This window comes from Mercenaria mercenaria, chromosome 12 (assembly GCF_021730395.1).
Source record: "Mercenaria mercenaria strain notata chromosome 12, MADL_Memer_1, whole genome shotgun sequence".
NCBI lineage: Eukaryota > Metazoa > Mollusca > Bivalvia > Venerida > Veneridae > Mercenaria > Mercenaria mercenaria.
The window spans coordinates 15,363,676-15,380,209 of NC_069372.1; the positions used below are offsets into that span (position 1 = coordinate 15,363,676).

Consider the following 16,534-nt stretch of genomic DNA (forward strand, 5'->3'; position numbering starts at 1 on the left):
AAAGTAAAAACTTTCTGGAAAAGTTGTACATTATGGATTATCCAGGATATATGTTATCAGTGACTCTTTCTGCCAGTTAGCCAGTCATGAAAAGGAGACTATGCTTTGGCAATAAATTAGCTAAACAGTAACAGGCTAGGTTAAACATGCCCTTGTTTTAGATATATTTAAACAGGCATTAGGACTTCTGGTAATTAGCATAAAATTTTATCTTAAATTTCAGTTATCATTACTGTAAGGCCTATATTTTTGCTGATTATCTTTTAACTATCACAATACACTCAATGCATCTGAAAGAGAGAAAATCCCTTTCTAGTTCTGTCAAACATTAAGGAATCCTTAGCTGTAGGTAGGTCAATTAATTTATAAACAATTAAGTAATTTTTACTTCACATATTTGATCAAAAGAATATCAGCGAAAGACAATAAATGCCTCTTCTATATCTCACACACTCTGTGGTCTGACTGTGGTCATGGTCTGTTTTGTTTAAGTTGGGTTTAGCATCACACAGGCACAATTATACGTCAAATGGCAACATTCAAGCTTTTCATGATGGAGGAAAACCCCGTCCTTGCATTATTTCATCAAAGGTGGGCACCTGGGTAGAACCACTGTCTTCAATAAGCCAGCTGGATGAAGAATTCTATGCCCTAAGTGAGGCCTGAACCCATGTCAGTGAGGGGCAAGTGATTTGAAGTCCGAGACCTTTACCATTCAGGCTATGGAAGTCCTTATTCATGGGCAGAAAACCAAATGAAAGCTAGAAATCTAAAAACACCCCGATACCTTGGTCAACTTTTCAAAGAAATGTTAACATACAACAAAGACTTTCTGATATAACTCTTTTGAGAAATAAAAATCCAGCCAAAAAAAAACCCAGATAAAAAAACATTTTGACATCAATCTGCATGGTCTGTTTGACTGTCAGTTTTTCTTGACTGTCTATTTCTTTATTATTGTCTGTTTTCTCTAGATTTTTGTCTTGACTGTCTAGTTCTTTTTTATTTAATGTCCATTTTCTCTAGATTTTTGTCTTGGCTGTCTTATTTCTTTTTAATGTCTGTTTTCTCTAGTTTTTTGTCTTGGCTGTCTATTTCATTTTTAATGTCTGTTTTCTCTAGTTTTTTGTCTTGGCTGTCTATTTCTTTTTTAATGTCTGTTTTCTCTAGATTTTTGTCTTGACTGTCTATTTCTTTTTTAATGTCAATTTTCTCTAGATTTTTGTCTTGGCTGTCTATTTCCTTTTTAATGTCCGTTTTCTCTAGATTTTTGTCTTGACTGTCTATGTCTTCTTGACTGTCTGTTTGTTCACGTTCAAAGAGCATAACAAGTTCACAATGATCTGTGTGTGGAAATAAATCGACTGGTACAGCTCTTGCAGGATAAAATCTCGGTCCCCGTAGGCGCTTTGATACTGGTCGAACTAAACTGGAATGAGAAATAAGTATTTTGTAAGTTTTATTCAATTTATACATAAAATGTTTTAAATTCACAATTTAAAAAAAATGCTTGGGAAGAGTTAAAACTACAAATTGGCAAGCCTTCAGATTTGTCTCCCTCAAAATTTTAGTGTACTGAAATAAACAAGCATGTGTCCAACTTTTGTATTCAAATGATGATAAAGATAAAAAGGTCTCCTAAGTGTTAGCCAAACAGTAAAACATTCACATAATTCAGCTGACACTTGTCTGTTTTAACATCAAAATCAGTATAATTGATAATCAATAGCCATAATTACAAATACACCGCCTCGACTGGTTAACGATTTTATTCACAACCAGCACCTAGGTAATCACGTGTATTGAGAACCAATTCTAGACTGCTTATAATTATCATTACAGAAAAAAACATGAATGACCAAAAAAAACAAACTATGTGCCACTTATTTTGACCAATTCGCAAAATTTAGCGCCAAATTCTTAAAATTATCGTAAATGGCAACAATAACGGTCGACATCCGAGGCCCTGATTATCGAGTTAAACAAAATTAAGTTTAATATGATTTAATACTGCACAGACCTATTCACATCTTTTCAAAATTACGATACTCTGACATTAATCTGACGAGCAAACACACACGTACCACATCATAAATTTAGTAGTCTTCTACCTCTGTTCATAAAATGAAGTTTACATTAAATTATTACTGGTAAAACAACTATTAGAATTTTCCACTCCTAAACTGTTAGAAATAATGTTGAAAATGTTATTGACCTACTCAACTCTGCATCAACATAAATTTCCAGAAAACTAAACTGTACAATATGCAGTAGTGGTAAAACAGAGAGGACTTTCATTTCACCAAACATTATCAAATTAAACTGATACTTACTCAATGATATTGTTCAATGCACCATTAACGTTACAGGAAACATATACTAGACGGCTAATACTTCTACAATTTCTAATGGCAACAACCACACTTGAATCTGGAATATAATTTCAGAACTGAAATACAACATGATATTCACATAGTACAACAAGAGTGCCAGACTGTCACAAAATATGCCTGTCATCAAACTTGGCCTAATTCAACAGCCATAATCCAAGATAGCCTGGGGCGATTTGGGAAGTTATCGAACTTGGCCAATATATTATGCCCACAAACATTGTCAGCAAGTTTGGTGAAGATCTGATGAAAACTGTTTGACTTAGAGAGCAGACAAGGCTAAATTGGCAGTTTTTTGGGTAATTCAAGGGCCATAATCCAAGAGTGCCTAGGGCAATTTGGCTGGTTATCAAACTTGGCCAAGATATTATGCCCACAAACATTGTCAGCAAGTTTGGTGAAGATCGGATGAAAACTGTTTGACTTAAGAGAGCGGACAAGGCTAAATTTGCAGTTTTTCGAGTAATTCAAGGGCCATAATCCAAGAGTGCCCTGGACATTTGGCTGGTCATCAAATTTGGCCAAGATATTATGCCCACAAATATTGTCAGCAAGTTTGGTGCAAATCGGATGAAAACTGTTCGACTTAAAGAGCGGGCGTATAAAAATGTATCACCTCAATTTAGATAGCAATCTATATACTGTCTGTATACTTCTTAAATTCCAACAGATCTCCTATGGTTATAAAATTGTTTTTTACTGTCTTTTTTAGGTATAAATGAAGTTACACCCTATGTAAATGTAGAACTTTTAGCGTGAATGTTTACATGTCAAAGAATGTCAACTGACTGGCACAGTCTGTATAGCTTTGTACAAAGCAAATGACTTACGTAGCCCTCCTCTGGGTGGGTCCACAATAGCAATAACATCAGATGAACTAGTCACAGATCTTGTTATGTCCTTCATGACATCTTCAGCTTTAGCACAATGATATGTTACATTTGTTATACCTAAAATGCAACATAGAAACAGTTTTTACATATTTCAAAGTTCTACCATATTGACTGAGAAACAAGCAAGATAGAAAACTCTGACTGACTCCTACCATCACAAGCTCTCATGACTTATAAGCCCATTCAAAGAACATACTTGAACTCATTTTTACTCGCGTAGGATGAATTTTCGCGTATTTCATGCTAGTACCGATGCGCGAATTTAAGACCGCGCTATTATTATTTTTTAATTATATTTTTTCATTACTAAAATTGAAAATGCGCGAATTAAAGCCCATGCGAAACAGTCCTTTTTCACGTTTGCGCGAAATTTCATGTCAGCGAATTTAAATGATTTCACAGTACATAACACCAGCTAGGAAATTTATTTAACAAAATTCTCCATTGTAATTTTCTATGGCATGAATAAAATTATAATCACCAATGCCTGGTGGGTAAATACACTTGGCTGAACACAATAAACAGCAAGAATAGATAAAGGGAGATAATTCCAGTTTAAAATGTAAGAATCCAAACCCTTAAAGCCAGGACTGCAACAGGAGGAAAACAAAAACAACAAGTGAATGAAGTATTGCCATGCAATACAAAGTCCCCTACTGGAAGGCACCTAATTTTCTCTACTGCAGTATAACATAATGAACTGATATCTGTCAATGTTGTATAAACAATATTGTACTATATATACAATATGCTATAACAAAACACTTGGATTAAAATTTATATATATAAAAACCTATAGTTGTTTTCATATTGAATTTTTTTGGCTGATTATAAAAATGTTATCATGTAAGTTATTTATAGTAACAACAAAGGGAAATTAATCTTTAAAAAAAAAAAAAAAAAAAATCTATATAATATAAGTCCACAAGAAACTCTTTACCAGGTAGAGATAGGTCAAAATACACCTAAAAATTGGATGTAACATGCATGCTGTACCACAGAAAAGTGGTCTCGATTTTTCTCTACCGCCAGTAATAAAAAAGTTACAATAAAATCTATTTATAGTAACAACAAAGGGACGTAATTCTAAAAACAAGGGTGCCTCATGGTGGTGAACATTTGGTCCAAGTTACATCAAAATCCCTCCATGCATGAAGAAGAAATGTTCCGTACAAAGTCATTCTTGAATTTGACCTTTGACCTCTAAATATGACCTTGACCTTAGACCTAGGGACCTGGTTCTTGCACATGACATGTTGTCTCATCCAGGGAATATTTGTGCCAACTGATATCTAAATCCTGCTTTGCATGACAAAGTTATAGACCGGACAGGAAAAAAATCCTCTTGACCTTTGATCTCAAAGTGTGACCTTGACCTTTAAGCTAGGGTACTGGGTGTTGCGCATGACACGTCGTCTCATCATGGGAAACATTTATGCCAAGTAATATTGTAATCCCTTGATGGATGACAGAGTTCTGGATCGGACAGGGAAAAAACCTTATTGACCTTTGACCCCCAATTGTGACCTTGACCTTTGAGCTAGGGGTCTGGGATTTGCGCACGACACGTCATCTCATCATGGGGAACACTTGTGCTAAGTGATATTAAAATTCCTTAATGAATGTCAGAGTTATGGACCGGACACGAAACAGACCCTGTTCATGCTATGTTAACATTTGACTGCTAAGTGTGACCTTGACCTTTGAGCTAGGGGTTTGAAAGTTGTGCATGACACATCGTCTTATTATGAGGTACATTTGTGCCAAGTAATATTAAAATCCCTTCATAGATGGGAGAGTTATGGACCGGACAGGAAAAAAGCCTTGTTGACCTTTGACCTCAAATTGTGACCTTGACCTTTAAGCTAGGTGTCTAGGTTTTGCGCATGACACGTCGACTTCTCATGGGGAACATTTGTGCCAAGTAATATTAAAATCTCTTCATGGATGGGAGAGTTATGGACCGGACAGGAAAAAAGCGCTGTTGACCTTTGACCTCCAACTGTGACCTTGACCTTTGAGCTAGGGGTCCGGGTTTTGCGCATGACACGTCGTCTCATCATGGGGAACATTTATGCCAAGTAACATTAAAATCCCTTCATGGATGGGAGAGTTATGGACCGGACAGGAAAAAAGCCCTGTTGACCTTTGACCTCAAATTGTGACATTTACCTTTGAGCTAGGGGTCCGGGTTTTGCGCACGACACGTCGTCTCATCATGGGGAACATTTGTGCCAAGTAATATTAAAATCCCTTCATGGATGACAGAGTTATGGACCGGACACGAAATTGCGGACGGACGGACGGACGCACGGACGGACAGACGGACGGACGGAATGACGGAAAAGCGCATTCCTATAGTCCCCGAAACTGGTTTTCAACCAGTAGGGGACTAATAACTGAATTCTATACGCAAAGCATTATCCTATAGACTCCCTATCCTGAACACTTATTAGACAACTTTACTTAAATTGGACATCCTTATGACTACTTGTCAACACTATTGTTGAAACTCAAAATGCTTCTAATTTATTCCTTGTATAGTCATGCAATAACAATGAATTTTAAAACAGGTGAAATTGCATAGTGGCAGGGACATGGATACAAACCATTTAATTTGGCATTAACTTTAGCATCCTCCACTGCTTCTATACACATTTCTATCCCAACCACTCGTGATACTTGCTAAAAATACAAACAAATGTTGTGCAAGTAAGTGAAAATCATGCAAATAACAAGCAGAAGTATTAGTCCTTGGTTACTATTTGTAATGGATAATTGTATTTGACAATACATAATTATAAGAAGGTTTATTTCATACTCATTCTCCCATTAAGTTACAATGGAACAAGCAAATCAATATTTTTCCATACTGATATCAGAATTTCATACTTTGATGTGTGTCACTGGTTTCTCAATTCTATTCAGGCTATGAAACAAATTCACAATATTTATAAAATGTTAATTTGTTTAGATATATACTTAATAGAAAGATTATCAGCTCTGTATCCAGAAATATGCACTAATCCTTAAGCAGAATAATGTTGTGTTTCTATAGTTGCAATATACAGTTGAAACTCAATATCTAGAGCTCGATCCCTTAGGATTTGCAAAACGGAGTTTCAACCGTACTTTTGTCGCAGAACTCCTGCATAATTCTCAATAAACTATTAATATCCCAGACACACTCTCAGCAGAAAAGATTAATATCAAATATTCCTTGGCAAATCATTCTTCACAACATATATAACTTGAGCTGTGATTAAATATCTATGTATCATTGCAATTTATATACTTTATAACAACAGTGCTGAACTCGCACTATTTACCCGTAACAACAATATTATTTACTTTACTTATTTTCACAATTCTGACTACTTAAGGAGCAGTAACTATGGAAATACAAGTCTGAGCTTGCTGATTATCAAACAAATGAAGTACTAACCTTAGCGACTGTGAGGCCTATGGTACCAGTGCCGCAGCAGACGTCAAGAACAGTTGTGTCAGGTGATGCATTGCACCAATCAGAAACAGTTTTATATAACACTTCTGCAGCTGCTGTATTTACTGAAAACAAAGTAATATTGCATGCTAACAACACATCAGGGCAAAACTAAATTCTGAAGGTAAGTTTATATAAAATATGGTCTTTGTCAAGTTTTAAGTCAATACATCCAAGTATGTCACTTGCTTCATTACTTTGTTTGGCACTCGAACATCCCTGTCTGTACTGGAGACTTTATATTTACTAATGTGCCGCCAACATCAAAACAAGCCCCAGGGTGAGTACAAAAGACCTCAATATTCTTCAAATAGTCAAGTTGAAAACTCATTTACTTAATACACTAACAAAATCAAATGCCTAGATGGGTAAATTCATACATGGATTGACCTTACAAGAACAATATTTTCGATCAAATTTCAATTTTTTCTTTCTTTCAAGTATAATGACGATCAGAAATCTTATCTTCATTGAGCCACCAGCAGAAGATTTTTAGAGTCTTTCTATAATCAATACCACCAATTTGTAAAAGGTAATGAAAACAGAAAACAAAATTAAATCAACCCAGATAACAGATGTAAAATGTAAACCTGTTTAGCCTGGGTACTAAATAAATGAAAGTCTCCACCCAAAATGGATGGAAGAACTTATTTGCAATCAATCCCATGACAGATGTCATATTTACCTTCCCAGCACTGGCAACAGTACTAGTTCAAGTAAATCACCCAGTAGTGAACATTTACTAGGTATCAGCTGTAACTAAAATCAAACCCAGAGGTAAAACTAATTTTTACTGTAGGAAGTAATAAAGGAAATCTTGAAGAAACATTACCTTGAAAAAATGCACTTGGGGAAATCTGAAACTTCATTTCAAGCAACGATTCTGTGATGTTCTGAAATTTTGAAAGAAGGAATCAAGGTTTCACTGTCAGAAGCACTTTGTCTAAGCTTAAGTCAAAACTATCCACTGTCTTATAAAGAAAAACACAATCTTATAAATAAACAAAGCGAAAAAAACAACAAAATTTAAATTTGTGAAATGGAACAATAGATTCTGTACAAGAAAAATAAAGATGACACATTGAGTACTTAATGAACCCTTGTAAAATTAGCAGTCTTACAAGAATTTCTATTCATTCCTACTTGTTTAAAATTAAGCCAGTAAAATTTAGTAAGAATAGTAGGTTTAAACTAAATACATACCTCATCTCCAAAGACCAGTCTGTATGGAGAACCTGATGCAGCCCCAGTCATTCTGTAACATATTGTGATAGGTAATAAAAGAGTAAGGGCTGAATCTTAAAGCTACTAATATGTCATTACAATCCAAAAATGTTTTTACAAGTTTAGCAAAAAGGCATGCAGAACTTGAGCTATCACTAAAGGTGATAATTACCTCTAGGATGTCGCTATGATACAGGGAAAAAAATCTTGTTATCATGACCATTGACCTTCAAGTGTGACCTTGATCTTGAACCTAATGAACTGGGTTGTGCACTCTACATAAGAGCCATGCCATGAGAAAACCAACATGGTGGCTTTGCGACCAGCATGGATCCAGACCAGCCTGCGCATCCACGCAGTCTGGTCAGGAACCATGCTGTTCGCTAACAGTTTCTCCAATTCCAATAGGCTTTAAAAGCGAACAGCATGGAGCCTGACCAGACTGCGCGGATGCGCAGGCTGGTCTGGATCCATGCTGGTCGCAAACCCACTATGTTGGTTTTCTCATGGCGCGGCTCATATCCTCTTTATGAGGTAAAGAATTGATGCTAGATGCTTGAAAATCTTTCTTGCAAATTAGAAGATACGGAGCAGACCAGGAGACTTTGGTTATGTGCTCTGGTAGCTATATTTTTCAGTATGAAATCTAAAGCTTGCTAATTTACAAGTATAAAAATAAAACTAGAAGTATCATAAAATGTGATTAAGACTCACAAATACCACATTGCCAGAGTTAATATGACCCTTCCATAGAAATCATATGCATAAGCTTACAAAAGAAAGGAGAACATTTTTGTGGAATGGGTAATAATGCCCGACCAACCAACCATAAGATGACTCCTAAATACCCCCTCTTAACTATGTTTTTTCTGTGGGTAAATAAAGAACATACTTTTCAGTATGAGATCTGAAGAAACAGCTGGTGATACCACAGTCCTGGCCATCTCCTTTAGTGAAGTAGGCTTTAATATTCTCCATCTCTTTTTCTGTATCCTCCTTAAAATGTAAAATAGACACAGGTTATATACTATGCAATGTCCTAACTTCAATGGTTAATCTTAGCAAAATTTAAAGCCTTCAAGTTAATCAGCAACAGAAATGATTTATGTATGTACTGGGTTTACATATACAGAGTCAGCCTTACTAGCAATTTATTTTATTTATTTTGTTGGGTTTAACGTCGCACCAACACAATTATAGGTCATATGGCGACGTTCCAGCTTTGATGGTGGAGGTACCCCTCCATGCACTATTTCATCACGAGCGGGCACCTGGGTAGAACCACCGACCTTCCGAAAGCCAGCTGGATGGCTTCCTCACATGAAAAATTCAACGCCCCGAGCGAGGCTCGAACCCACATCGATGAGGGGCAAGTGCTTTGAAGTCAGCAACCTTAACCACTCGGCCACGGAGGCCCCTTCAACCTTACTAGCAAAGAAAAAGTCATAACAGATACAAATAACTGTAGGCTTTACACACAAATCACTACATATATTGAAGATATCAAGACACAAATCACAGTAGACATTAGCCGTGACTCACTGTAGACATTACATGCAAAACAATGTATAGACATAAACAGCATTCAGTGTCATTTTTGCTTGAGATTAGCAAATATGGGATGTGGATTAGGCAAACATGGTAGCCCTTAAACACACTTGTGTATTCTAATAGTTTCATAAGTTACCTAATTAAGTAAACAAAGTACATACCTGTGTTAGATTCTGAGGATGAAAGTCTATTAAGACCATGACATGACCGAGCCTGCTCGTTCTGACCGTCAGCTGTCTCCAGTTCCCGGTGTGATTCTCCGGATTAAAGGCTGTATACACGGATGATAACACATACTTCTGAAATCCCTAAAAACAGAATAGTGGAAATGTTGAACATTTATGGAAAATCACCTAACAACACATCTGTAAATGAGGTTTATGATAGGAAATATATGTGTAACATCTAAGGGGTGCTAAATTTCATGAATTTTAGTTGTATCATTTCACAAAATCCAAATCCAGATTACTTTTCTTTAACATTTGAAGTCCTCAAATTCAAATACTGATAAATCTGAGTGTTGGACGAAACAATGAAATTTTATACCAGTAATAATAGTAAATGATAATATTAAACATGATTCATGTAAGTACTTATATCACTTACTTTCACGACAGTTTTCATCATATCGGGTAGAAAGCTGATCTCCTCTGGTGAGCCAACAATCACCGAACCCTTTGCATAGGTGCTGTACCTGAACCCAACGCAGTCCTCGCCATCCTGGCCTGGGCCTATTGTAAACTCACACTTGTTTCTGTAACCTGTAGTTACTGGCTGAAATATATGAAGGAAAATCATGTTATATTATACACTGAAAGATAACAATAATCTGATTATTTCCTTTTAAGTTTGTTTCTGATTTAATTACCTCGGAAATGTCACTGAAACTTGTAATTTATTAATTATTCTGATGTCAGACATGCAGGACAAGTATAAGCCTGACCATGGATGAGTTACATGTGATACAACAAGATTCTACATGCAAATTATTTCAGCTGGTTATCCCAGTTTAATGACATTGTTTTGTTTTTTGTTGGATTTGGAGTCACTCTGACACAATTTAGGTCGAATGGGGACTCTTCCAGCTTTTGATGGTGAAGGAATACCCAAGGTGCATCCGCGCTGTCTGGTCAGAATCCATGCTGTTCGCTGATGGTTTCTCTAATTGCAATAGGCTTTGAAAGTGAACAGCATGGATCCTGACCAGTTTGCGAGGATGTGCAGGCTGGTCTGGATCCATGCTGGTCGCAAATCCACTATGCTGGTTTTCTCATGGCAGGCCCAAATAAAGAATTCTATGCCCAAAGTGAGGTTCTGAACCCACACAGTGAGAGGAAAGTAATTAGAAGCCATCCACCATAACCACTTGGCCACCAAGGTCCCCTGGGTTAATCATCATCCAAATCTAAATGTTAGAATTTAATTTTCACACAAATATACATACAGAAGGAATAATAGGCTGCAGTTCACACGGTATAGCTCCATATTTCTTCTTATTCTTTAACAACCAATATTTGAGATCTGGACAATTCTTCTCCAGCTGTCGATGTAATCTTTTGAAAAATTGTCTCATTTCTTCCTCTTTCTTCTACAACAAACAGTTTTTAAACTATAGTATATGGAATACATTAAATCAGAAAATATACAATATGCAAATATGATACTAGTAGTGTGACTGGTATAAAAGCATTTTAACACTGGAATATCTTCAATGACAAAACACATACCAGTAATAACACTTACTGCATGGCTTGCTGGTCAATAGTCAAAACTATTGACCCTCTGTCCTACCGTCCACAGGCAACAGTTTTGACTATTGATGAGAAAGCCATTCAATAAGAGTATAATATAAACAAGGACCTTAAAATACATATGTCCTTCATAAAGATGAGGAAAGATAAATTCACCATCATGATAAAGTTACTGATCCTCTTTTCCCCTATATTGCATCACACTGATTGCTTTAACCCTTACCTTGCTAAATTTCTATAATGAACTTGTCCATCTTTCAATTTGGACAGTACCATTCACTGTTATAAGGGGTTCTTACCAAAAAAAGATACTGACTGAATGGCGAACAGTGCAGACTATGATCAGCCTGCAGAGATGTGCAGGCTGATCTTGGTCTGCACTAGTCGCAAAGGCAGAATCACTTGCCGCCAGCAGGCTAAGGGTTAAACAACTTACTCTCAGTTGATCTTTATATTCCAATTTCCACAATGGTGTTACAGAATTTTTCAGTTTCTCGCTTGGGGTCAGACCATCGTCCGAATGTTTTGCTTTCTTCTCCCATACTTTCCCTGCCTCCTCCTGTTTCCTCTTCCTCATTAGAGGGTCTGCCGCTGGTTTAGCAACCTGCAGATTTATTGGTTAATAATCTAACATTCTTATATCCAGTATTTTCAATATATAATACCATTATCATCTTTGTCTCAAACTATTAATTAATAAGAAGAACTTGTACAAAGCGCACAGCAGTATGTCAATGCCTTCTTGGTTTAGTTGGTTGGTAAACTTTATGTGGAGTAACTGCAATTTTTCAACAGTATTTCAGTTAACACTCAATCTTTGGTACCAGTACTTCATTCATTTGTATAAATAAGTATTGCAGCCAGAAAAAAGAAAGATGCTTTTGTATTCAAACAAACCTATCTTGGTACTGTCAAGTTAATTAAAATGTTGTAATATCAAACAAAAGTTGCTAGATACATGCAAAGCTTCTATCACACTAAAGTCAAATTTCTTATCTACAATGTATTTACAATTGCAAGGTAACTGGGTATTACATACTGTAGCTGTAAGTTCCTGGCTTCTCCATTTGAGACCGTTCACCTTTTTCAAAGCCTCTTCCCTATCTTGTTCACATCTAGGAGCAAAAATACATGTTTATGTTGTATGTTGTATGTCCAGTCTCTTGTCACAAACATTCGGCATTAAAAGTAACAAGTGGTTCATGAGAAGCTGTTAAAATGTCTTTCAATTTTTAGTTCTGGCAACCCCTAAAAAGAGCTAGGCAGAGTCATATGCATAAATTTGAGAGGTCCAAACAAGGATGTTGCACACCAAGTTTGGTGAAGATCCATCATCTGAGTCATGAGAAGAAGTTGTTGAAAGATTTATCTCTGTTTAGCTCTGGCATTTATGCTGCCCCTAAAAGGGTCAAGCTTAACTGTATGAATGAACTTGAGAATGCTACTCCATAGAATGCTAAAGACCAAGTTAGGTGAAAATCCATCCGGTGAACCAAGAGAAGTTGTTTTAATGTTTTTCTATTCTTTAGTGCTAGCTGCTACTTAACAGGGCCAAGCAAATCCATTTGATCAAGCTTCAGAGAGGTATATGCCAGTTGCTTCAGACCAACTTTTGTGTAATTCTTACCAATAGTTTCAAAGAAGATGTTTAACTAAAAATGTTGACACAGGACAAGGTACCATAGACCATCCATCTATTAATAAGCTCACTCTGAACAAAACACAGGTGAGCTGCAGTACAGGCAAAACGAAAACTCATTTTTGTGTGGTCCCCATAAAAAAATCAACTGTGTCCATTTGCTGTGTCTTGGACACATTTGCATACTTTAAACTAATACCGGTATTGTGTTTGCTTAACAGGTGCCAGACGATCAGCCAACATGGTGCATCACAGAGTGCGATCACGATGATTCAACATGTCCAGGTTGTCTAATTAAACACTACAGTTTTTTTTCAAGTACAAACTAAGCTTCTAAGATGTGTATTTGTATAAAGTCTTGTCTCCTTTATTTATAAAGTTGTTTGTAAAGTTATTAAATTGCTATTTAATACTGGTAACATAAAATGTTTGAATAAGTTTATCTCACTTCTGATGAAATTATGATACCTAATTCTTTCTTTTGTTTAGAATGTTTACCCATTTTTACATGTTAAGAATTTTGATCTTAATCAAACATGCAGACTACCTTTATTTGTATCATTTTCAAATAAAAAAAATAATGAAAGCATTAAGTAGTTGTTATCTATACCTACAGGAAAAAACTTTCAACAAGAGTGAAGACTGTAGCACATCACAAAGGAAGGAAAGTAGATCACAAAAACCAGATTTCTAAGTATATCTTTTTTTTTTAATTTTCTTTTATTCTATGTGAAATTTAACTAAATATATCCAGCCCTTTTTAAGTAGCACAAACAATGCACACAAATAAGGCCATAATTACTTTCTGTGTATTGGAAAACTGCAGGAAAAACATCTAGTTTGTTGCGGTTAAAAACACCATTTTTCAACACAGCTTATAATATGGTTCAGATTTTAGAAAGTGCAATAAGTGATGACTTAATAAAAGAGAATCTGTTATTATTTTGCTTTGTTGTTTTCAATGCTTCAAAGATTTTATTTCTTATTCATAACATGAACATAAATACAAACAAGGTGATTGGTTACACCGATGGATGCTCCCCGAAATTACTGCAGCATAAGGGGCTTTGCACTTACGGAGGTTATGTAAGGTACAAATGTGGTCAGCAAGAGTTGTGGTTCTTTAACACCACACTCCCTCTCACTATTTCTAGGAATAGGTAAAGTATGAAGTCAATAGCTAACATAGCATTTGAGTTAAGACCTAAACATAAAACTTAACCAGGCAATGCCGACAATGACGCTGATCAAGTGATGACAATAACTCATCATTTTTCTTCCAAAAATCAGATGAGCTAAAAATTGGACCACCTAGAGTTATGGTTCCTTGTCACTGCACTTCCTCTCAATGAGGTCTATCATGGTATAAAATTACAACTTGGTACCTTTAATAAATTTTGAGTGATACTTCGGACAAATGTCAAAAAAGGGAGATACTTCAAAAATGGGATAACCTAGAGTTATAGTTCCTTGTCACTGCAATCCCTGTCATTAACCTCTATAGATATGTAAAGTATGAAGTCAACAGCTTACATAGTTTTCAAACAAGAGGACCATGATGGTCCTGAATCGCTCACCTCTTCCCACATGATCCAGTTTTGAGTATGACGTCGTTTTTTGTATTATTTGACATAGTGACCTAGTTTTTGAGCTCACGTGACCCAGTTTTGAACTTGACCTAGATATTATCAAGATAAAAATTATGACCAATTTTCATGAAGATCCACTGAAAAATATGGTCTCTAGAGAGGTCACAAGTTTTTCTATTATTTGACCTATTGACCTAGTTTTTTAAGGCATGTGACCCAGTTTCAAACTTGACCTAGATATCATCAAAGTGAACATTCTGACCAATTTTCATGAAGATCCATTCAAGGGTATGGCCTCTAGAGAGGTCACAAGGTTTTTCTATTTCAAGACCTACTGACCTAGTTTTCGATCGCAGTTGACCCAGTTTCAAACTTGACCTAGATATCATCAAGATAAACATTCAGACCAACTTTCATACAGATCCCATGAAAAATATGGCCTCTAGAGAGGTCACAACGTTTTTTCATTATTTGACCTACTGACCTACTTTTTGATGGCACGTGACCCACTTTCGAACTTGACCTAGATATCATCAAGATGAACATTCTGACAAATTTTTATGGAGATCCATTCACAAGTATGGCCTCTAGAGAGGTCACAAGGTTTTTCTATTTTTAGACCTACTGACCTAGTTTTTGACCGCACATGACCCTGTTTCGAACTTGACCTAGATATCATCAAGATGAACATTCAGACCAACTTTCATGAAGATCCATTGAAAAATATGGCCTTTAGAGAGGTCACAAGGTTTTTCTATTATTTGACCTACTGACCTAGTTTTTGATGGCCCATGACCTACTTTCAAACTTGACCTAGATATCATCAAGATGAACATTCAGACCAACTTTCATACAGATCCCATGGAAAATATGGCCTCTAGAGAGGTCACAAGGTTTTTCTATTATTTGACCTACTGACCTAGTTTTTGACGGCACATGACCCACTTTTGAACTTGACTTAGATATCATCAAAGTGAACATTCTGACCAATTTTCATGAAAATTTTATGAAATATAAGGCCTCTAGAGAGGTCACAAGGTTTTTCTATTTTTAGACCTACTGACCTAGTTTTTGACCGCACGTGACCCAGTTTTGAACCTGACCTAAATATCATCAAGATGAACATTCAGACCAACTTTCATACAGATCCCATGAAAAATTTGGCCTTTAGAGAGGTCACAAGTTTTTCTATTATTTGACCTACTGACCTAGATTTTGATGGCATGTAACCCAGTTTCAAACTTGACCTAGATATCATCAAGGTGAACATTCTGACAAATTTTCATGAAGATCTTTGAAATATGGCCTCTAGAAAGGTCACAAGGTTTTTCTATTTTTAGACCTACTGACCTAGTTTTTGACCGCACGTGACCCAGTTTCAAACTTGATCTAGATATCATCAAGATGAACATTTAGACCAACTTTCATACAGATCCCATGAAAAATATGGCCTTTAGAGAGGTCACAAGGTTTTTCTATTATTTGACCTACTGACCTAGTTTTTGACGGCACGTGACCCAGTTTCGAACTTGACCTATATATCATCAAGGTGAACGTTCTGACCAACTTTCATGAAGATCTTATGATATATATGGCCTCTAGAGAGGTCACAAGGTTTTTCTATTTTTAGACCTACTGACCCTAGTTTTTGATCCCACGTGACCCAGTTTCGAACTTGACCTAGAAATCATCAAGGTGAACATTCTAACCAATTTTCATGAAGATCCATTGAAAATTATGGCCTCTAGAGTGGTCACAAGGTTTTTCTATTTTTAGACCTACTGACCTACTTTTTGGCCGCACGTGACCCAGTTTCAAACTTGACCTAGAATTTACCAAGATCAACATTCTGACCCATTTTCATAACGATCCCATGAAAACTGTGACCTCTAGAGATGTCACAAGGAAAAGTTTACGCACCCACAGACGGACGCACGAATGGACGATGGACGCTGCGCGATCACAAAAGCTCACCTTGTCACTTCGTGACAGGTG

At 36.3% G+C, this 16,534-nt stretch overlaps 1 protein-coding gene across 3 annotated transcripts in view; it reads right to left on the minus strand.

Annotated features, from left to right (window-relative positions):
* Window positions 1-826: 826 nt before the first annotated feature.
* LOC123533627 (tRNA (uracil-5-)-methyltransferase homolog A-like) overlaps window positions 827-16,534 on the minus strand; it is a 33,311-nt gene continuing 17,603 nt past the window's right edge. For all 3 annotated transcript variants that reach the window (XM_053519276.1, XM_045315356.2, XM_045315355.2), the window contains exons 4-16: window positions 12,351-12,426; window positions 11,748-11,915; window positions 11,005-11,148; window positions 10,167-10,334; window positions 9,722-9,868; window positions 8,902-9,005; window positions 7,989-8,040; window positions 7,618-7,678; window positions 6,729-6,850; window positions 5,893-5,968; window positions 3,221-3,340; window positions 2,334-2,430; window positions 827-1,429 (exon numbers count right to left, since the gene is read on the minus strand). In XM_053519276.1, the coding sequence (XP_053375251.1) occupies window positions 1,045-1,429; window positions 2,334-2,430; window positions 3,221-3,340; window positions 5,893-5,968; window positions 6,729-6,850; window positions 7,618-7,678; window positions 7,989-8,040; window positions 8,902-9,005; window positions 9,722-9,868; window positions 10,167-10,334; window positions 11,005-11,148; window positions 11,748-11,915; window positions 12,351-12,426 (1,720 nt within the window). In that variant the 3' untranslated portion in view covers window positions 827-1,044. The remainder of the gene's footprint in view (window positions 1,430-2,333; window positions 2,431-3,220; window positions 3,341-5,892; window positions 5,969-6,728; window positions 6,851-7,617; window positions 7,679-7,988; window positions 8,041-8,901; window positions 9,006-9,721; window positions 9,869-10,166; window positions 10,335-11,004; window positions 11,149-11,747; window positions 11,916-12,350; window positions 12,427-16,534) is intronic.